The sequence below is a fragment of the Vulpes vulpes genome, chromosome 5 (assembly GCF_048418805.1).
Source record: "Vulpes vulpes isolate BD-2025 chromosome 5, VulVul3, whole genome shotgun sequence".
NCBI lineage: Eukaryota > Metazoa > Chordata > Mammalia > Carnivora > Canidae > Vulpes > Vulpes vulpes.
Window position 1 is genome coordinate 82,919,066 of NC_132784.1, and position 21,489 is coordinate 82,940,554.

The 21,489-nt window shown below is 58.4% G+C and overlaps 2 protein-coding genes and 1 long non-coding RNA gene across 9 annotated transcripts in view; 2 read left to right on the forward strand and 1 right to left on the reverse strand.

Moving 5' to 3' along the window:
* NAT10 (N-acetyltransferase 10) overlaps nt 1-10,012 on the forward strand; it is a 37,295-nt gene extending 27,283 nt beyond the window's left edge. For all 4 annotated transcript variants that reach the window (XM_072759096.1, XM_072759097.1, XM_026012756.2 and 1 more), the window contains exons 22-29: nt 3,341-3,437; nt 3,516-3,626; nt 4,562-4,734; nt 5,205-5,324; nt 5,604-5,702; nt 6,093-6,166; nt 6,946-7,029; nt 9,229-10,012. In XM_072759096.1, the coding sequence (XP_072615197.1) occupies nt 3,341-3,437; nt 3,516-3,626; nt 4,562-4,734; nt 5,205-5,324; nt 5,604-5,702; nt 6,093-6,166; nt 6,946-7,029; nt 9,229-9,337 (867 nt within the window). In that variant the 3' untranslated portion in view covers nt 9,338-10,012. The remainder of the gene's footprint in view (nt 1-3,340; nt 3,438-3,515; nt 3,627-4,561; nt 4,735-5,204; nt 5,325-5,603; nt 5,703-6,092; nt 6,167-6,945; nt 7,030-9,228) is intronic.
* A 3,473-nt stretch (nt 10,013-13,485) lies between these two features.
* ABTB2 (ankyrin repeat and BTB domain containing 2) overlaps nt 13,486-21,489 on the reverse strand; it is a 166,964-nt gene continuing 158,960 nt past the window's right edge. For both annotated transcript variants that reach the window (XM_072759099.1, XM_072759100.1), the window contains exons 12-17: nt 21,375-21,480; nt 21,113-21,215; nt 20,532-20,622; nt 16,656-16,724; nt 15,974-16,087; nt 13,486-15,172 (exon numbers count right to left, since the gene is read on the reverse strand). In XM_072759099.1, the coding sequence (XP_072615200.1) occupies nt 14,975-15,172; nt 15,974-16,087; nt 16,656-16,724; nt 20,532-20,622; nt 21,113-21,215; nt 21,375-21,480 (681 nt within the window). In that variant the 3' untranslated portion in view covers nt 13,486-14,974. The remainder of the gene's footprint in view (nt 15,173-15,973; nt 16,088-16,655; nt 16,725-20,531; nt 20,623-21,112; nt 21,216-21,374; nt 21,481-21,489) is intronic.
* On the forward strand, nt 15,566-20,533 carry LOC140599060 (uncharacterized). 3 transcript variants are annotated; one of them, XR_012001738.1, is made up of 5 exons: nt 15,566-15,708; nt 16,215-16,365; nt 16,464-18,800; nt 19,174-19,444; nt 20,293-20,533. It is a non-coding gene; the product is annotated as an uncharacterized lncRNA (long non-coding RNA). The 3 variants fall into 3 exon arrangements; XR_012001740.1 differs by having other exon boundaries at nt 19,319-19,444; XR_012001739.1 differs by having other exon boundaries at nt 16,520-18,800.

The following is a 21,489-nucleotide window of genomic DNA, read 5'->3' on the forward strand; positions in this document are numbered from 1 at the left end:
TGTGCCTGTGCCTCCAGGAGGATTGTTCTGATGGGCAACTAACAGCCATCCTCCCTGAGAGGCCATGTAGTCCCACACTCACTCTCATCTCGTGTGGTGCCCACCTGGTGTGTGCCTGGCTTTGTGCATGATTACAAAATGGCAGAAGTGCCCATGCACTTCTTCACTGAATTCTGGAATGCTGCAGCTTCCTTCAATTTGAAAGTAAAGCAGTGTTTTTAGGAGAGGGTTGCAGGTGGGCAGATGCCTATTATAAGCTGGTATCTGAGGGAGGGCTATGACTACATGGATGACCAAGCCATGGAGATTATGGAAGGAGGAGTTACTGACTGAGAGTCCATAAAAAAAATCCATTCATTTACGCCCTGCCGTGAGCAAGATAAATCACGAAGCTTATTTTTTTTTTTTTTTTAAGATTTTGTTTGTTTATTCATAGAGACACACACGGTGGGGGAGAGAGAGAGAGGCAGAGAGAGAGAGGCAGGCAGAGACACAGGCAGAGGGAGAAGCAGGCTTCATACAGGAAGCCTGACGTGGGACTCGATCCCAGATCTCCAGGATCACACCCTAGGCTGCAGGCCACGCTAAACCGCTGCGCCACCGGGGTTGCCCATGAAGCTTATTTTCTAATGGGTAGAAATGGGCGACAAGAAAGTGAAAAAAATGAGAAATTTTCAGATCATGCTATGTGCCATGAAGAAGACGACTAAACACTGAAACTGTAGTGTGCTGAGTGGTCAGACTTCCGAGGAGTGTCCTTTCCAACTGGATCCTGAATGGCCATAGTGGACTGGCCATTCCCGGAGAAAAAGGGGTTTCCACACAGTGGCTGCAGCAAGCGTAGTAGGGCCTGAGGTGGAAGTGAATGGGTGACTTGAAGGAGACAAAAGAAGGCTGGCGCAGGTCCTGGTGGGGCAGTGAGGTTGGGTAGGGACTCTGTTTTCCTCCTGTCCAGTTGGAGGAAGATGTTGAGCTGTGACTGCCATGTAGACAATGGACGGTGGTGGTCTGAGAGTGGAGGCAGGGAGATGGGTGGCTGAGAGGACGTGGTGAAGGTGGAGAGAAGTGGCGGAGACCAGGTGTGTTTTTGGGGGTTGAACTGATGGATTGAATTGTAAGATGAGGGAACCGTTAGAATTCCTAGGGTTTTGGCCTGAGAGTCCAGGTGAGAAACTGGGAGGTCTGGAGGTGTGCTGTTTGCTGAGAAGAGCTGCTGGAGGAAGGACAGGTCCGGAGGTCACAGTGGAATGCTCTGGCACAGTGTGAGGTGCTTGTCCGGTACTTGATGGGAATATGGGACAGTTAGTTGCCTATGGGAGTCTGGCGCTCCAGGGAGAGGTTGGGGCGGGAGATGGAATTTGGGGGCATATTCTCAAGAGCATTTATTCCCTGGGATCGAGGACTTTGTTTTCTTCACACCTGTAACCCCAGCACTTAAGAGCATCTACTGGTAGAGTAGTACTGTGTTCAGTTAATACTTTGGTTCAGTGAATGACTGCGTTTTTAAAGTTACTGAAAACTGGGACTGAAAGTCTACTGAGAAGAGGGTGCGTCCTGGACTCTCCAGCCTTCAGAGGAGTGGGTCAGAGACAGGAGCGGCCTTGAGCTGGAGGAGAAAGTAGGGGAGGGTATCAGAAGCCACGTTTAACCAGTGTTTCAGGAAGGGGGTGGTGCTTGGGTGGCTCAGTTGAGCGTCCAGCTCTTTTCTTTTTCTTTTTTCTTTTTTTTTTTTAAAGATTTTATTATTCATGAGAGACATATAGGCAGAGGGAGAAGCAGGGTCCACGCAGGGAGCCTGACATGGGACTCGATCCCGGGCCTCCAGGATCACGCCCCGGGCCAAAGGCGGTGCTAAACCACTGAGGCACCCAGGCGTCCCGAGCATCAAACTCTTGATTTCAGCTCGGGTCATGATCTCAGGGTTTTGAGATCCAGCCATTTTGGGCTCCGCAGTAAGCTCAGTCTGCAGGAATTTCCCCTCCCCACCTCTCTATCCCTGCCCCCATTTCATCTGCGTGGGTGTGTGTCTACTCTCAAAAAAAAAAAAAGTAAAAGGGAAATCTGTGGCTGTGGGAGAGCAGGTAAGCTAAGGACAAATGGCCAGTGGACTTGTTTGGCAGTGTTGATTAGAGGGAAAACCCGCTGCTGTGGAGCTGAGGGATTATCCCCACTGGAAAGAAGGGCAAGTGAGAAACTAGATGATTTTTAAGGGAAGCAAAAGGGAACAGAGAAACCCAGGTAGCTGCAAGTACATCAGCATTAAGTGGAGTTTGTCAGATGGAAGATTCTAGAAGATATTTTACTGCAGGACATGATTATGTAGAGATTGGGCAAATAATACAGATGACGGGGGTCTGATGGTAGAGGCAAGGGGAGCAGGACCCTGAGTGCAGGAGGAGAGGTGGCCACCTCGTCCTTCTCAGCAACAGGGAAGGCAGACAGTTTGGGCACAGAAGGTGTTGGTCAGCTAGTTGAGTTCGTGTTGGGAGGATGATGTTCTCTCCTGGTTGCTTCTGTTCTCCCAGGGAGGGGAGGCTGTCAGCTGAGAGAGGGTGCTGGAGGTTTGATTCTTGGAACAAAGTCAGTGTCCAAGGACGGTGCCCATTTGAGTGTAAAGTGGGCCTGGTGAAGTTCACGGGCTGTTGGGCTCTTCAGTGTGGCCACAGAGCAGCTCCCGGATGGGCCGGGTCCTCGGTAGTGAGCTGCATTGCGGTGGGGCTGCAGATTGGCCGGTCAGCTGCGAGGAGAGTGCAGACGGTTGCACTCAGCAGAGACCGTGGTTTATCCCTGGGCTTTTGTGCTGCGTGCCGCTCGTCTGTGACATGTGGGTGTTCTGTGAATGCGCTCTGCTCGAAATGCATTAGATATTTCCATGGTGTGGAGTTTAGTGGTGGTTGTGTAATAAATATTTAAAAACCTGTGCCCATTATTTTAGCACCTAAAGAAGCTTGCATTTGCAAGCTGATTGCCACTCGGAATTCTGGGTTTGGGGGTGTGGAGGATAGGATCATGTGGAATTTAAGCTGTAATGACTGTGAGTTCAGAATCTGACTGGATGTGTGCGAGTGGCTCCTTGGGTCCAGAGCGGACCGCGTGCTAGGACGATCTGAACCGCTCTGCTCCGCTGCCGTGGCACCTGCCGGGAAGTCACAGCACCAAGTGGCCTCTGACAGCTGTCGTGGGGGACGTGAGGCTGTGGGGAAGGTGCGGGCAGTGTGTGGAGGGCCCTCTCCCCGCTGCAAAGAGCGCGTCCTCCTGCCCTGCCTGCTTGCCCTTCAGCAATGACAGATGCTTCACGAGAGGGCGTTCTTGGTGCCAAGTGGGCATTTGTGTTTCCCAGAATGACCTGACTGGGGAACACTCGTGCATCATGCTGAAGACGCTGACGGAGGAGGATGAGGCTGACCGGGGAGCCTGGCTCCCGGCCTTTTGGAAAGGTAAATTGGATGGGAAGGGGGGCAGTGAGGTAACAGGCTGGGGGCCCCCTGACCTCTGACTGTGGTTGTATTCCACAGACTTCCGAAGGCGGTTCCTAGCCCTACTGTCCTATCAGTTCAGCACCTTCTCGCCTCCCCTGGCTCTGAACATCATTCAGAACAAGAACCTCGGGAAGCCAACACAGCCCGGTGAGCTGGGTGGACTGGTGCAGGGGGCTGGTGGGGGTTTGGTTTGTGGAAGGAGGAAGTGAGGTGAGGTGGAGTGTGGTGGGTCCAGGAGGAAGGCTGGCTTGGGAGTTGAGGGACAGATTCTAGGCCTGCATCTCCCACTGAGCTCCCCACTCCTTTCCACCTCACCCCTCGCAGACCCTGCTCTGCCTTATGGGCACTGGTGCCCATAGTACCTTCCATCTTCATGACAAGACTTTGGGGAGGTGATTTGACTTCAGATGTCAAACAGGTCAAATAGGTAGTTAATTATGTAAGTCCTGTGAACTAGGGTAACCAGCTCAGTTCTGAGGAGGCTCGGTCTCCTCATTCATGAAACTGTAAATAAGCACATGCGCCCAACCTCATGTGGCTAACACGTGGAAAGTGCTTTGGACCTGTAAGTTCTGCTCGAATATTTAAAATATTAAAAAACAGATCATTAGTATTAACAGCTGTAGATTTTTTTGTTGCTCATTATGTGTGTGTCGCTTTTTTTTTCTATTACATTTTGATGGAAAAAATCTGTGTTCCTTGAACTGAGCAGACCATACACACTTTCTGTGAAGCTGGGTCCTGAGTAGAAGTGGCAAAGTGGGGAAGGAGTGTTTCCTTGGTCTGATGTGTTGGTGCATGAAACTCTGAGCAAGGGTTGTGTGCCAACCGTCCCTGCGTGGCCTGGAGCCACCTCCCCTCTGCAGGAGGAAGGTCGGAGCTGCCCGGGGTGTGTGTTTTGTTGGGGACAGGCGCTTTCAGGCGGCTCCTCCGCTGCTCTGCTCTGGTTCAATCCCCGTGGAGGAGCAGCTGCCAGTGTGCCCCCCTCCCTGGGGACCATCATGTGTGTTATCTGGGATTCTCGTCAGACCTTGCGAAGACATCCGGCTGCCCTGACCTGTCTGGCTCTGTTCCATGTACAGCCCTGAGCCGGGAGGAACTGGATGCCCTCTTCCTCTCCTATGACCTGAAGAGGCTGGAGATGTACTCCCGGAACATGGTGGACTATCATCTCATCATGGACCTGATCCCTGCCATCTCCCGGTTGTATTTCCTAAACCAGCTGGGGGACCTGTCCCTGTCTGCCGCCCAGTCGGTAGGTTATGTGCTGCTTGTGTGATGGGCCTTGGCTTGGATGCTTTGATGTGATTTTGTGCATGTAATTGCCTGCGGTTCTGATAGGTGGGTAGTGTTCTCTCCATTTTACAGGTAGGGACACTTGGACTCTACTCAGTCATGTGGAAGAGCTGCGGTCTGATCCCACACTCTCCCCACCCGCCACACTGCCTTGATTCTCACTGTAACTTAGCAGAAGTTAGGGGTACCCTGAAATTCTAATGCAGCCCGGAAGCAGCTCTTGTCAACATAATTAGTTTGAGGATTTCAGGAAGGGGGAACATTTCTTGGTGGTTTCAGTAATGGGATGAAAGAAAAGATGCCAGAATCGACCGTGCCGGTTGATACTTGGTACCAGATAGCTGTGGTCAAGAGAGAGTGGTTCTGGTGCCATTTTAATGGGCAAGGGCCTGTCCCAGTGGCCACTTCAACAGATTTTCCATCCTCCAGGCTCTTCTCTTGGGAATTGGCCTACAGCATAAGTCTGTGGACCAGCTGGAAAAGGAGATTGAGCTGCCCTCTGGCCAGTTGATGGGACTTTTCAACCGGATCATCCGCAAAGTTGTCAAGGTACTATCAGCCCAGGTCAAGGTTTGGGTCTGTTTCAAATAATTTAACAAGCTCACTCCCAGCCTTAAGATAAATAGATGTTAGTTAACATTTGGCTGTGTTTGAGTGTGCTGCGCACACACACATGAAGACCTAGGGGGCAGGGCTTCAGTTGTGTCTGTTGTGTCCCATTGCATGTGTGTGCTCTGTAGTACGTGAAGTGGGTGTTTAGTGACCCGCGGCCGAGGGGCTGGGTCTCTGCTGCAGCTTCATCTTCCGCCCCCGGCCCTTGTCTTGCAGCTGTTCAGTGAGGTGCAGGAACGGGCCATCGAGGAGCAGATGGTGGCCGTGAAGGACGTGGTTATGGAGCCCACAATGAAGACCCTGAGTGATGACCTGGTACGCTCCTGCTGTAGGCCTGGCCCTGGGGCCGTGCACCCTGTCCCCTGGAGGAGGCGTGCTTCGCCCTGACCCGGTGGTGGCGCTCTATAGGTGGGAGCGAGCGCTGGCTCCCAGCACCTCCCTGCCCCGCTTGCGCTCCGGCTCTCCCTCCTTGGCTCTCCCTCCTCGACGAGCATGTCCCACTGCACGTGTGCACACCATCCGGCAGCTGCTGCCGACAACTTCCCGATTGTCCTTTTAGACTTTTCCAAACGCACATTTTATAGTCCTGCATCTGGTGGTGGAGCTGTGTGCTCCTCCCCGGGGTACTCTTGCCCCTTCACCTTTTTCTGTGCTTTGTCCTCTGCTTGCCTCTGACTTACTCTGTCTCTGGGGCTTGGACTGCAGGATGAAGCAGCAAAGGAATTCCAGGAGAAACACGAGAAAGAAGTGGGGAAGCTGAAGAACATGGATCTCTCTCAGTAAGGCCCCTGCGGGGCTGGTGGGGAGTGAAGGCTCCGCCTGGGCTGTGAGGACCCTCAGGCCTGTGTGCAGGCCTCTTCTGATCCCCCTCCTGGCGCCCTGGCATCTGTTGCAGGGCACTCTTTTAGTTAGGGCACTCAGTTAAATTAAACTTCCTCCTTCACTATTTGCAGAATTTTGGAGGGTTTTTCCCTGAGGTGCCTTGGGAGGGGGATGCTGAGTGAGGAGCATCCACTTTCAGTGGCCATGCTACTGCCTGAGGCACAAGACTCCTTTCTCTGGTACCCTCTGCGCACTAGGACTCCCGGTCCCCTTGGAGCTTCAGCCTTCTGGCTGTTGTCCGCTCTGTGGACTGATGGGAATAATGGCTCTAGAATTAGTGGCTTCTGAGCCCTCTGACCTGCAGCCCCGTGGCTGAGGTGGCTGTGCCCTCCACTTTGAGCTCTCAGGACCTCGACCTGCTAGCACTGCTAGATTCCAAGGAGGTGGGGCAGGGAGGCCTGAACCCAGGGCCTGTGAGCACATGCCCGAGGGTGGGAGTGAATGGGCGACTGTGGGGCGACCAGAGGCCCCCGACTCCCGCAGGCCTGCTCCTTGGGCGGAGCCCGTCTCCTGGAGTTCGGCGCCGGTATTCCCTTGCCGTCTGTCCACACCGACGTAGCTCTCCTGGCTTCGTGGCAGCGTGTGTCTGGAGAGAACATGTAGCTGTCGTCTTGCAAGCAGTCCCTTCTTGTAGGCAGGCTTTGAGTTTTGTTTTTTGTGTTTTTGTTTTCTAAAGATACATAATCCGTGGGGATGATGAGGAATGGAATGAAGTCTTGAACAAAGCGGGACAGAATGCCTCCATCGTCAGCCTGAAGAGGTGAGGAGGGCCCCATCGGCCCGGACGGGAGGTCTTCCGGTTTCTCTGCTTCTCTGGTGACTCACTAGGAAAGAAAGCTTTGAGAGACAATCCCCTTCTCCTTCCTTGGAGGGTTGCTGCTTCGGGATCGTGTCTCCAACAGACGGGGCGAGGCCATGGGGCCGCTGTGGCCTCAGTGTGGTGTCCCGTCACCCTCGGAACAACAGGGGTGGCTCTTTTATTACCAGCGCTGCTTTCAAGGTGAAGTGACTGAGGCCGCGGGGTGTTCAGTAACTTCCGGAAAAGCATCCAGCCAGTGAGAGGCGGAGCCGGGCTGGGGCCCAAGCGTCGCCACTGCCCACTGCCGGGCTGGAGTGTGACCTCCCGCATTTCTTGCTCCTCCTGCTGATGGTTCTCCTAGTCTCCGGCCTTCGATTTCTTCAGCCTCCTAAAAATCGAGGGCGCCCCCTAAGGGCTTTTGTTTATGTGGGTTGTATTTATCGTTATTTCCCACATTAGAAATGAGAAACCGAGAAAAACCACTCATCCAAAATTAATAGTCATGGACTCTCTATTGTTTTGTTGTTTTAAAGATTCTTGGCCACAAAAATCTTAGGGTGTCACTGTGTTATGTTTTTTTTTGCAAATCAGTACTGTTTGGCTTAATAGAAGGCAGCTGGCTCATCTGTGCCCACATTCGGTCTGGTGCCACTGGAAGAGAACAAAAGTGAAAGGCAAACTTATTTATGTCGTTATGAAAATAATTTCTACCTTGGGGCCCACCTGGAATGGAATGATCTGGGGGATCTCAGGAGTCCCTGAACTCTGCTTTGAAAACCTTCCTCTCCAGCTGCTTCTCTGCAGAGAGGGGAGTATTTGTAGATAATGGCTTCTTGGGCCAGAACCTTCCTCAGAGTTCCGTTGGGAGGAGAATGAGGTGTCCCCTGCCCTGGGCCTAAGAGATAAACTTCCACATCTGGTTTGGGGTTAGTAGGAAGGTGAGTTCTTGGCATTGCCAGAGGACAGGATCCCTTAGAGGATTTATCTGGAAAGCCAAGTCTTGCGATTCTAGGAACTGTAGATCCTGTCTCCTGCAGTCTCTGTAAGTTACTCTGGTATATTGAAGGTTCCAGCATTGGTGCCAGCCTCACTCCCCAGATACTCTCCGATGTGGCCCAAGAGCCTGCTATCCGTGGGTCCTAGTTTCTGGTTTGGACAATACGGCAGATGCACCCCAATGCCCGTGATGGCCCCGGCCTCAAACATGGGGCTTTGACTGGAACAAAAGGCCGTGGCATGTACTTGATGTGGGTGCAGTTGGTTCCCAGCTCCTCCCAGTTTGGCTCGCCCTGCCATTTGTTCGGCTGTCACTGCTGGTGAGGGGCCTCCCGAGTTCCCTGACTTTTGTGGTAGTTGGTGCTTTGAGGGCTCCGAGGAAATTGCCCTCTTGGAGGTACACACACTATCTCTATCTCTGTGTCTGTCTCTATCTATCTCTATCTATCTCTATCGTCATATCCTTTGAGGCCTTGCTCCCCTAGCCCCAGGTCAGGTCATTCAGGTGATGTTAGTGGTCTGTGGATGCTCTCCGCCTAGGGGGGTGCTTGTTCCCAGGGCAGCGGGCCGCTGAAGAAGAGCTGTAGCCCGTAAGCGGGAAGGAAGGTGGCCATTTGCTGAACGGCAGCACTACCAGGCAGGCCAGCTGGAACGTAACCTGACTTACTACTCCTTGGGTTTCCTCTCATTTAGGAAAACTAAAATAATGCCACATTGGAAAGTATTATCAGGTTTTCCTGGGAGTCTCCTGCTTTATATTAGAGACTATCCTTGGGGTCATCGGGATAGTACGTCTGCTTTCCAGGGTAATCCTGAGTGGTGAGTGCTGGGAGGGAATCTTCCTTGGGACGCCTTAGATTTTTCTTGAGGCTTTGGGAGAGGCGCATGAGCAGTACTCCAAAGAGAACTCCGATTTCAGATGTTAAGGTAGAGATTGTTGTTGGGTCTGAGGAAGAGCCTGGCCAGGGCAGGAACTGGGTCAGCACGGCCCCCCAGCCCATCGCCTGGCTTGCGGAGAACGTCTGTGTCTAATGTCATTAATGTTTCGGGCGGTGGAGACCCTTTCAGACCAAGCAAAGCACCCTGAAAGATGGTACAGATCTGTGCATATTTCATTTTCTTCCTCTTTCTACTCATGGTTTGTTTGTTTTCTCCCCGCTCCAGTGACAAGAAAAGGAAGCTAGAAGCCAAACAACCCAAAGAGAACAAAAAGCTGAAGAAAAACAGAGACATGAAGAACAAAAAGGATCTGAAACTGAAGCGGAAGAAATAGCGTGGGCATCGGTGGCTGACGCGTAAGGAGGCCCCCCCCCCCCCGACTTCCTGGGCTGTCCCTGGCCGGACCGGGCGGCCGCCTGGATTGTTAAAAGCAGCAAGAGTCCCCACGAGAGCCGGAAGCTGGCCGGGAATTCCATCTTTGGGCTGAGCTTGGCTTAGGGCAACGTCACTAAGTGGACTGCCGGCCCACTTGGAACTCGATGGCTGGGCAGACCTCCGGCCCTGCCAAGGGCCTGTCTCCTCTCCTGCAGTCCAGGCCTTTTCCCTCTGGAAGTTCCTATTTTTGCTCTGGGCCCAGCTGTTTTACCTCCTCGCACATGTAGGAGCCACACTGACTCTGGTCCTTTCTCAGGCGTCAAACACAGTTTTCTGGTGATGCCCAGGAGGCACCGGTGCAGCCCTGGCCCTCTTGTCGTGGCCTTGTCTGCACACTGTGAGGCCTAGAGCAGCAGAGCTCTGGTCCCTGTTCGTGCCCTGGGGTTTGCCGTAAACCCTTCCACTCCAGGCTCCACAGGCCTGCTGCCCCGTCCCAGAAAAGCCTGAGCTCTTAGGCTTGAGTCCCCCCCAATCTGTTATTTCATCCATTTGGAAAAAAATGTTGGGCAAGACCCTTTTGCTAGCAGGGGTGAGGGAGAGAATCTATTTTTAATAAATAACAAGCTGGAAAGACCAACTGCCTCTGGGTGCTCATTGGCTCCATGTAGGTGGAAGTTGCCCCTCGCCCTGTTGCTTCTGGTGGGTCCTGGCTGCCAGGTAGACTTCAGAAAGTGTGCCAAGGCCAAGGGTGGGCAGTGGCCAGGGCTTCCCAACCCGGAAGCCTGGGGGAGACGTGGCTGGCACCACCTATGCGCGCTGTGGTCCTTCGGAGGGACGTGCTGTGGCTCCTGGGAGCTAGCTAGCTGTGCTTTTCCTCCCGAGCTCCTGTCAGGTCGTCCCGTTCCTTCCCTCTGTTGGGGACAGAAATTATATGGTGGCTTCACACATACTCTGGCGTGTCTGATGGTAGCCTTTCCTGGTTCCAAACCCAGTACTGTGGTGCTGAAACCTTGACCCTGAAGGTCCTCTGCTGGTCTCTGATCCCTGCCCCGGAGTACGAGAGAAGCTCAAGGTGGAAGTCAGCTCGGCTGTGCCCTCGTTCTGGTCACGCACGCGAGCTGATGGCGGCTCCCAGCAGTCTTCAGCTTCCATGCTTGCTCTTCTTTTTATCTGGAAAATTCACATGGAGGACTTAGTTACTGATCTTCCTTGTTTTTTCACAGAATTTAAAAGGTCTTCCGTTGAGTCCCAAAACCCTTTTCTCAGCCATGATGTGTCCTCCAGGTTCCTAGAAGTCTAACTCCCGGCAGGGAAGGAAGGGGAGCTTCTGGACCAAAGAGGTTTAAATGCACACCACCCCGAACTCGCTGCCGCAGCAAGGAAAACAAATTCCCTGGACTAGGGACACCCCTGCACCAGTCTGTACAGGCCTAGGGGCCGTGCGTCTCCTGGATCTGCAGGTTCCCGCCCGCAGACTCCATTAGGTCTGCAGGAAAGTTTGCTGAGAGGGGCAGCGAGAATAATTTTTGATTCACTTTTTTCAGGTGAGTGCCTGAGCCTGTCTTTCAAAGAGGATTCTCTTAGGGGAGAGGCTTTAAGCAAAGTCAGAATCCTGGATGGTCCAAGCTGGATGACTTCTTCAAAACCATGGGGCCCAGAGTGGCTCAGCCCTCCTGCGGCCTCTCCAGCCCTGAAGCCTGGCTTGTGCTCCGCTGCAGGGTGCAGGGAGAGGTGCACCTCCTGGCTCTGCCCCAGGTCTCGCTGTGGCCTTGGGCATGCCCCCCTTACCTGTGCCCGTGGTCCCGGCGCACGGCCGGGAGATGGAAGTGGTGGCGATCGCTCCCACCTCCTGGGCCCTCGTGAGGAGTGAGAGGAGTCGGGTGTGAAGAGTGCACAGTGGTGCCTGATGTCCGGCAAGTGTTCCAGAAGTCTCTGTCATGTGGCCCGCTTCTGCATAACCAGAGGAGCTGCTCGGTGACTCACGAGCGCTAAGACTTCGTCAGACGGGCTTTGTCGAACACTGAGACCCGAGCTGAAGAGCCCCACTTGGGCAGCAAGGAGACACACCCTGGGGACAGACCCGTCGGGGCAAGGTGGTTCCTCACTGCACTGAGACCTGAGGCCGTCTGCCCGTCCGGCACAGAAAAAGCGAACATTTCTCCTATTGCGTGCAGTCGTGGCCCTTTTACTCGCAAAGCGTATGTTGCCAAACAGGCCTCTGCCCTTCAGGGTGGTGATCTTGGGTTCTCCTCCAAACTTGAAAAAGCACACCTCCCCCAGACCTTGCCATCTGGCCCCCAGACAGTGACATCTGTACGGCTCGGCTGTCTCGGGGAAGGTTGGTGGGAGATGAATGCAGGCAGGCTGGCTGTGAGCGCCGGCACCGGACGCCACGGGGCTCGAGGAGCTGAACAAAGATTCCCAAGTGCTCTCTGTCCCCCGAGCCCCTGAGCCGGGAGGGGGCTCCTGCCGGCCTGCTTTGGTGCTTCCATGTGCAACTGGCCCCGCAGCCCCAGGGAGTCCGGGGGGACCAGCAGGTGGGCACAGAGGAGGGGGCTCCTGTGGCTGGGGGAGGGGAGGAGATGAGGGACCACCCCCTTGGAAAAATGGAGCCTCATTATGTGGGGGCCCTGATCCTAGCACAGGTCCTCGGGCCTCAGTGGGCGGAACAGACCCCAGCCTGGGGAGAGGGGACGCCCTGGGAACAGCTGGCTCTGCTCAAGGTGGGGGCTCAATGGGGAACGTGATGTGGATGCTGCGGGGCGTGGGGCTGGTACAGCTGAGTGCTTCTCTGTGGTCCTGGCCTCCTGGCCTCTGGCTGGCACTGGGGAACCAGCAGGGGGCAAAGGAAGGGGGGGAGGGCAGGAGCGCCGGGGTCCCTCCTGCCTGGAGGCCCAGCCCCCTTGAAAGATTCTGATTTTTTCTATTTTTAAAGTAGGCTCCACGGCTGGCCACACAGGGCTTGAACTCATGACCCTGAGATCAAGCCCTGGCCTGATGGAGTGGGACAGATCGAGTGGGACGCCTACCGACTGAGCCACCCAGGCCCCTCGGGCGGGAGGTGCTTTCTCAGTGTGCTACTCACGCAGGCTCATTGTCCCGTCCCTCGCGCTGCCCCCAGAGGGAGGACCCCCGAGCTCTGTGGGCACTTGGCCGAGGCGTGTCCTGGGGGGGGCAGGAGGGGAGGACGGACTTGTGACCCAGACCCCTAACGGGCCCACTGCCGCGGGCTGGGTGGGGACAGCCCCTGACCCTCCCTCAGGGGCCTCTGCCCGGGGCGCCAAGGGCTGCGCCTCCTTCCTGTGGCCCCCAGAGGGCGCCGTGCATCCACGCAGGCCTTCTTCCCGGGGCCAGGGTCCCGACCGCAGCTGGTCATCGGGCCTCTCCCCGACTGACCCCAGTGACGCCCCAAGGCCTTCACGTGGCCCGCGGCTTCCGAGTTCTGGCCTATCAGGTCCTGAACCACAGCCACCGGGCCAGTGTTCCCGGGGAGCTGCGGCGCTGTGCTTCCTGCCTCAGGTAGCACTCATTTCAGAGAACCTTTATTCCTGCCTGGACTTTGTACCTAAAACAAACTACAGCCCAGAGTCACCAGTGCCCTGTCCTCCTCCGTTTGCAGGTGGCACAGACCAGCTCGGGCTCGGCTGGGCCCTGGGCAGCAGCCACCGAGGGACAGGCAAGAAGGCTCCACCTCCACCTGGCAGGCCACACAGGTTTGGACGTCGCAGGGGCTTGCAGGTGACCATCAACCCCACTGGCAGTTCCCACGCGGGGGCCATGGGGGTGGCCGGGGCTCAGGGAGGATGGGAAACGCCCGTGACGGCATCCTTAGGCCTGGCAGGGGCCTCTGTCCCCACAACCCTCTCCGTCCTCATGACGGCACCGTAAGCGCTCACCACAGAGGGTTTTGTCATCTGCCACCTTGTTTGGCAGAAGAGAAAACCAGGGCCCAGCGAGGGGCGGCTCCAGGCTCAGGGGCAGGTGAGGTGAGGGGGCGGGAAGCCACCCCCCCACCCCCTCAGCCCCCCAGCCCCCCAGCCTGAGGCCGGAGCCCGAGGAGCCCGGAATTAGCTCCGAGCAGCCTCGGGCAGGAGTGACAGGCCAAGGTCGCTGTTAACAAGTGTTTATTGTTAATAAAACCATGGTACATTTACAGTAAGTGACAACGTATAGTTACAGTATCGTACAATATTACAGCAATAAAATACCGCCTATCCTTTGTACATCCACCTCAAGCAGCTAGTCTCAAAAATATTTTCCAAGGTTGCAAGCCCCGGGGGCTTTTCAAAGTAACCAAAGTGACACCTCCTGACGGGCGCAGGACTCTTGGGGAATAAATAGTTTCTAAGGTGCAGCCAGACGGCCCGGAGAGCTACGCCCAGAGCAAGCTGTCTGCGCTGCTCCCCCGGTGTCTGGTCCATAAATACGACAAGCGGCCCGCCTGACGCTGCGTCTCCACCTTGGCAAGCCCAGAGCCAGCAGCAGGCCTGCGGCAGCAGGAGAAGAGCCACAGCAGGTCCTTTTCTCCCACCGCCCTCCTTTATGCCCCCACGACCTGCAGTCCCAATGAGGGGTGCCCCCCTCTCTAGTCCAAGGGAAAGGACTTTCCCTTGAGGGACCCAGCCAGGGGCACACCGATGGCGCTGCTTCCTGAGCCCACAGAGGCAGCCTAGCTCTAGGCTTGGGGTTTCAGAATGGGCCCCAAAAGCAGCAGCAACTACAGCTGAGGCCATCAGACTCGCCCACCGTACCCTGTGCGGCCTGCCCCTCCCGGGCTTAGCCTGGAAGTCCGAGGGCATCGGCTGGGGACCTGCCTTCTCGCACTAATGGAGCGGGTGTGTGGGTCCCCCGAGGAGGGGCTCTGGTGCCTGGATGCCAAAGGAAATAGGGCCCTCCATGACCCTCTGGGTGGGATCTTCAGGGCCCCTGGAGGCTCACTTCACACGTGGGAAGGCACAGCCTTGAGGAAGTTCAGGGATCCGGGCAACCTTTCTGGCAGGACCTTGAGGGAACAATACCAGCTTCTGCAAGAAGTGGCCCCGGGTCCAGCGTGTCGGTTCCCTACATTCATCAGGTCGCCCGTACCCCCAGGGCCCAGCTGGGACAGCCTGAGCTTAGGGAGGCCTGGGGATTGGGGGTGGCCAGAGCCTGGAAGGCATGGTCAGAAGCTATTTCAAGCAGGGGTGCATCAGGATCAGCCGTAGACGTCCAGGGGGAGAAGTGGCACACGAAGGTGAGTACACAGTGGCCCTCAAGGTGCAAACTATGGGGGGCGGGAGTGGGGGAAGGGCCACCCTTTGGCCTTGTCTGCTGATCACTAGTGAAGGAAAGAGCTCTGGGGGCAGAGGGGTTGAAGGTGGGGCTGCCCGGTGATGGGAGGGCTCAGAGCCCATCTACCTGCCCAAGGACAGACATCAGAGAGGGCAACGGAGTCCCAGGAGCCTGGCTCCAGGGAGGCCTACAGCCAGGGCCCCCACCCACCCCGGGGGCCCCCGACCCATCCGCGGGGCCCGGGCTATGGACTTATCAGATGCTCCCAGCCTTTCACCCCTGCGGCCCAGAGGGGGCTGGGCATGCCGGGCTGCCGTGTGCCCCCTCAGACCCGGGACGTGATGTAGACGGAGTGCACACGCTCGGCCAGGGTGCTCTGCAGGTCCTGCAGTGGGTCCAGGCCCTGCACCTTGCTGTTGCGGCCGTAGATGAGCTGCCGGAAGGAGTCCTGCTCCAGCAGCGCCTTCATGTGCTTGAGGAAGAAGCCTTCACAGAACAGGGCCAGTTCGGGGGCGTTGTGGATCTGCGGGGGCCGGGGGTGGGTGAGAGCACTGCAGCCTCATCGTGGCCCCCCCCCCCCCCCCCCCCCCGGATCTCGATTCCTCCAGACGGGACGACAGTTCACCAGGAACATCACCTTCCCTGCTCCGTCACCTTCACTGCCTCCCCCCACTGCTGCCCTAACGGAAGGGCAGGCACCCCGGGTGGGGGGGGGGCCTGGTCCCCGTCACGCGCTCCTACAGCGCAAATTCTACTTTGGGGGAGACCAGAAGCCAGAGAACCACTAAGGGGAGAGCAGCCAGTGGCGTGTGCCGGGAGGAGGGCTGTGAGGAGCTCAGGAAGATGCTTTCCTGGAGGGAGGGGATGGCTGTCACGACGTGGGAGGGGCCCCAGGGGCCCTCGGGGGTGGGGGTGGGGGGATGGTCAGCCCGGAGCAGAGGAAGCCTCTGGGAGGGAGGCTGCAGGTGCAGGAGGCCGTGGCCTTGATACTCTTCAAAGAGCCTGGAGCCCACCCAGGGCGGGAGCCAAGGAGGGGAGGCCGGCGCCTCGGTCAGCGAGGTGAGGGGTGGCGGCAGGGTGGGCACGGGGGACGTGGGCAGAGCCAACTGCCGCTGGGGCAGGTGGGAACACGGTTCCTAAGTTCTGAGTGAGCACCTGAGCCGAGGGCCGCGCTGTTTGCCGAGGGGGAAGCCCGGGGAGGGCAGGCTGGGGTGGGGGACCATCCGGGGGACCATCCCCCTGGAGCAGCTCCGCCCTTCGGCCCAGGCCCCCCGCCTGAGTGTGGCCGGATCCGATCTGCTGCGGCCCACCAGCGTGGGCTCACCTTGGCATACTTGTACGTGCTCACGGCGCTCTCCACGCTGAGGGTCTGGGAGCACAGGATCTCGCAGTGCCTCTGCAGGGCGTCCAGCTGGAACAGGCTGGCAGCCGACAGCAGCTGGTGGGGCAAACATGGCCGTGGTGGGGGCAGCCAGGCCTCGGGGAACGAAGCTGCCCGGTGCAGCGGGCCCTGCCCACCTCAGCAGGTCAAGTGTGACGACTGCCTTCTGTTCTGGGCCACCTAGGTACTTCCCGGGACGCCTTGGAAGGCAGGGGACGGTGGCGACACTGGATGGGACTCCTGACCTCAGAGGGCCTTCAACTGCGGGCTGTGGTCTCCTGGACCTTCAACGGGCAACTGACCGGCAGGGGGCCCGTTCTCTACGTGGTGAGGAGGTGCGTGAGGGGCTGGGCGGCCTTTGAGCCTCCGGGGCCTGTGACCCCACTGGAGAGCCCTTCCTCCTCACCCCACCCCCGCCCCCGCCCCCGCCCAGGACGCAGGTGGGCACACAGGTCCCCGGCCTGGCCTGAGAGGCCCTTCCTATCACAGAAGAGGAAGGGCCAGCAGGGACCCAGGAGGTCCCGGAAGAGGCCGCCCCCCTCCTTGGCTCTCCAAATGCCACGTCCCGGAGCATGGCGCTGAGAGCCAGCAGCTGGGGACGGGGCGCACGGGCTCCGGCCCTCACCTCCAGGACGTCGGCGGCTGGGATGTCCATGGCTTCCGTCCCTCCATAGTACAGGTACTGCATCATCATCTGCGGCAGGAGGAGGCCCGTGTGAACGAGCGGACCCCCGCGCCCGCATCCTCACGGGGCTCCAGCAGACAGCCACGCTCTCCGCCCGTGTGTGGGCGCTCCGGAGGCGACTGTGCAGCACCTCTAGCAGTCAGCCCCCGGAGAGTCTCCCTCCGGATCCCAGCCCGTAGGACAAGCTTCCTTCCCCAGGGCGGCTTCGCTTGGATCCTCAGGATAGCCCCGTGCGGCCAGAAGGGAAGGCACTGAGGGAAACTGAGGCCTGGGGGCAGGTCACTCGGGTCCCCTGGTTCCCACACCAGACCCCCCCAGGCAGCACACTGCGTGTGTCTCTTACCTAATCTAGTTAAGGGCCTGGGGAGGGGGGCTGCCCCCCAGAAGCTGCTTCCACCCCTCCCGTCTGTGCTGAGCCTCCAGTGTGAGGCGAGAGCCAGACCCCGTCTCCCCCTGGACTCGTTCCCGGGGATGACAGGCGCTCCAGAGGCCACCCCGCCGCCTGGCCAGACCCGCCTGGGGCTTCTGGGAGCAGAGGCCCGGGACAGCACATGAGGCGGCCCAGGAGGGCAAGTGAGGAGCCGTGCTGAGGTCTAAGTCACAAGCTCTGCCGTCACGCTGGAGTCCGGGAGGTTCCCCGCTGGAAAAAGAAAAATGCCTGGCGCTGGTTGGCTCAGGAAAGAGCCCCAGCGAGGAGCTGGCAAGTGTGTAAGTAAACACGGTCCAGCCGGCACAGTGGGGCTCTGTTAGGAGCGGGCCCCCCAGGCTGGAGGCGGCACCACGGGGTCTAGGGAAAGGAGCCCCCCCTCCAGAGACGGGCGTGGGGAGCCGGCCTGGCCAGTCTGTCCGGGTTCATGGTCAGTGTCTGAGACATCTGTCCCTCCCCCGAGAGGTGGGGCTCCCGCTGGCCCTCTGCAGCCCCAGGCCTGGGTTCTACTGTCCCTTCGCTGGGCACGGGATGGCCGTTCAGGACAGCCCCACAGGCCAGCCCGGGGCTGGGAGCTGAGCGGGTCGGGGCGGCTGCTACAGGATGGCCTCGGGGCAGCCCCTCAGCAACAGGGGACCCGGGGTGGGGGTGGGTTTGACACAGTGCAGCCGGCTGTGGCCTGTGGGTCCCCCCGAGATCACCTGAATGCATATCAGGCCATGGAGATCAGACCAGAAGGGCTCCCTGGGAATGTTCCTGAGGGAGCTGGGCGGCCGGCAGGCAGGGGAGCTCAGTGCCCCCCTGGCAGGCCGCCCGCAGCTCTGGAAGGCGGCTCGGGGAGAGGCCCGGGGAGGAAGGGCTGCGGAGGGGCAGCGCGGCTCGCTCCTGCATGGACTACGGCCTGGAACCCGAACGCAGGAAGGCCACGGACACCGCACAGACAGGCCTGGGGTCAGAGGCCGCTGAGACCGGCAGGCTGGTCCCCAAAGGCCGGGGTTCTGTTGGCAGTGACCCTGGCAGCGTCTAGACCTGGCTAATGCGACGACCACCGGCCACACGTAGCTCTTAAACATTTGAAATAAGGACTGATCGGAATGGAGATGTGCCGTGACGATGAGCACCGGGTTTCAAAAGCTTAGCATGAAAGTAGAAAGTAAACTAGCTCATTAATTTTTATATTGACTACATGGAATATTTGGACTAAAAAGAACTAAGTAACGTATCATTAGAATTAACTTCAGCCATCTCTTTTTTTTTTACGTGGCCGCTATGAAATGTTAAATTCCGTATGTGGCTTGCGTTCTCTTGGATGGCACAGCTCCGATCTCCTTGGGCCTGTTTCCTCCTCTAGAAAACAAATACAATGACCTGCTGCCTGCCCTCCCTCCGCGTCTGTCTGTTTGTCTGTCTCCCACCCGGTGCTGTGAACCCAGGGAGATACTCAGGGGCTGCTCTGAAACCTTCAGTCTTTGTGAGGAAGCTCTGGCCTGGGATCGACGGCTTCAGGCCGACCCCTCCGAGGAGCCCGGGGAGCAGAGTCAACGTCGAGGTCCCCCCCGGAAATGGCGCTCTCCCATGATGGCCCATGGGTGCCGTGGATGTCAGACCTGAAGTCCCTGCTGACCCTCCCAATGGCGCTGAGAGGCGCTCAGGTGCAGGTACCCCCACCCCCACCCCCACCCCGTGAGCAGGTGCAGCTGCTGGGCGGCTCTGTGGTGGTGGCCACCCAGGTTCCCACGCGGGCCCTCGCACTGCCGCTCCTGCACTGCCCTCCTGGGCCTGATCGTGACCCCACCTCCTGTGCCAACTCACTGGACGTTGGGCCCCTAAGCCAAACAAGTTTCTAGAGCTGCCCCCTTCCCAGTGGGTTCGGATCAAGGGATAGAAAAGAGGGAAACAGAGATACCTCGACTCCGCTGCCCGTGCCAGGCCCTGGGCCGCCCCCCCCCCCCCCCCGCCGCGTCAGTCCCTGGGTGCTGTCCACTCTCCCCTCACACATCCCTCCATCCCGCCTGCTCACCGTCCCCACAGCAGGATTTCTCAACCTCCTGCCTGGCTCCCGGCTGCAGCTATGGCCCCTGTGGGCCCTTCCTCACCCTCCCCATGAGCTTTTGTCAGTGCGAACTTGACCATTCTACACAGCCTAGCTTTAAGTCCTGGCTCCATCACTTCCCAGCTGTGTGACCTTCAGCAAGTTACTCAACTTCTCTGTGCCCCGGATTCCTCATCCCCCACGAGGGACGGCGACCCCTGCCCCTCCCAGGACTGTGCTGTGTGACGAACACGGATGAAGCGCCTAAGGGTGAGTGGTGATGACCTTTCTGCGAGCTGCTGCTGTAAGTTAAAGGTCAAACCCTTCGTCCGAAGGCTTCTCCTGAAGCAGTGACCCGACTAGACCAGAAGGCATTTCTTAAACATGCCGTGGTCCCTGCTGCTGGGGTTTTGGGCGCAGCGTGCCCTGCCCGGAGCTCCCGCTGGCTGCCCCAGGCCGACAGACACCATGGCTTTGGGTTAGATCCAATTTCCTGCGGGGCCCCTTTACTGATGTCCCCAGTGTCCAGAGATGACAAAATGACAAATCAGTGGGTGAAGACAGCTTGGGTGGGGAACTAGGCCATTTTAGACGGGGGCTCCTGTGTTTCTGTGAGGCGGGTCTGTCCCGCCAGGCCACAAAGCTGTCCTGTGCAGGGCCAGGCCATGGACCCACGTCCCAGCTGCCCCCGGCCTCAGTCCCAGCCCCTGGGGGTCCTCCCTGCAGACCTGGGCCCAACGCACAGGCTGGCGACTCCTAGTCGCCGCTTCCCAGGAAGGAGCTCCCAGCCAGTCCCCTCCCTGCAGATGCTCTGGCATGGCTGGTGGCCAGCGTATGCGCTTCCCGTCACGCAGCCGCTGATCTCCGGAAGACTTGACCTTGGTCTTCCACAAGCCGACCAGGCTCGACTGGCCTGCCTGGCTGGGGTCCCTGCTTTGGAGGAGTGGTGCGGCCCACACCATGCTCCTGAGTGCGAGCACGCCACCCACCTGGGGGCTCGCTGCGGGAGGCTAGGGGTCTGGTCTGCGCTGCGGGGAGCCCACCCCGAGGAACGAGGGTGCATACACGCGCGGGTGGCGTGAGCCGGGCTTTACATGTCTGTCCGTCCATCTGCCTAGGCCCCTTGTCTAGTCAGAGCTCAGGACTCACGAGAGGCTCTGAACTACAAGCCCGTCCCAGAAACACCACCTTGGCCTGAGAAAGACCTGGATGCTCCAACCTGATCACTGATTCGGCAAATGCAGGAGGCAGAGGGGACGGAATGCAAGATCACGGCCAACTCCCAGCTGCCTCGCAGCCCAGGTGCACAAAGCCGGGGGCCCTGGGGGAGCCCCCCACTCCCCGGAGGCCCACACACCTGAAAAATGTGGTACTTCATGTCGCTGATCTCAATGGTTTTGCTGCCATTGCCGTCTTGCTCTGATTTATTGGTCATCAGCGTCTTGAACCTAGAGCAAAGGGGGTGAAACAAGGCGGGTCTTGAGCACGACTTTCCCTTCATCACCGGGCAGCAATGGCGCCATCCATCACCTGACCGGTCACCGGGAGACGGCGCATTTTTAAAATTACTGCAGTGCTCCCAAAATAATTCTCAGCAAATGGCAGCTTACATCATCCGGGGCTGACAGCTGGGCCGGGCCCTGATCTGTCCCCACGGCCCCCTGCGAGTGACTGTGACACCGTTGGCCAGAAAAGTGACTCTTCATTCCAGAATGGTTTCTAATAACTGGAACCAGTAGCTCGGCCGGGAAGAACACGGCCTCCGAGCTCCTCTGGGTCGCCCTCCTACTGTCCCTCTGTGCACCTGCCCTCCGCCCGTGGGGGGACACATGAGCCGGGCCCGTGGCGCAGAGGCTCCTCTCCCGAACACCATCGCCCGGCGTCGAGATGAAGCCGCCCCACCATCCGGGCCGGGGCTCGTTCCTGGGGGCGGCCTACCTGTTGGAAGCCGTCACCAGTAGGACTTTGTGTGCATAAAACAGCTTTCCTTCCACCAGGAAGGTCACATCGGACATCTCCTTGTTGTTCAGAAAGTGAGGATCTGTGCCCAAAGGGAGAGGCGGGACATGACCGAGGGCCCCCTGGGGGCTGCGTAAGCATCCCGAGAGGTCAGGGGGCATGACGGGGTTAGAACGGAGACAGGCAGGGGCCTCGGCGGGCTGGGAGCAGAGCGGAGAGGGCGGGGGCGGGCAGGCCTCACCGAGCCTGGCGGGCAGCGTCTTCCGGATCTCCGGGATGCTGGGGACCGGGCTGCTGCCGTAGCAGTGCGTGAAGATGGCGGCCAGCTGCTGGGTGACGGCGTCGTTCTGCAGGGG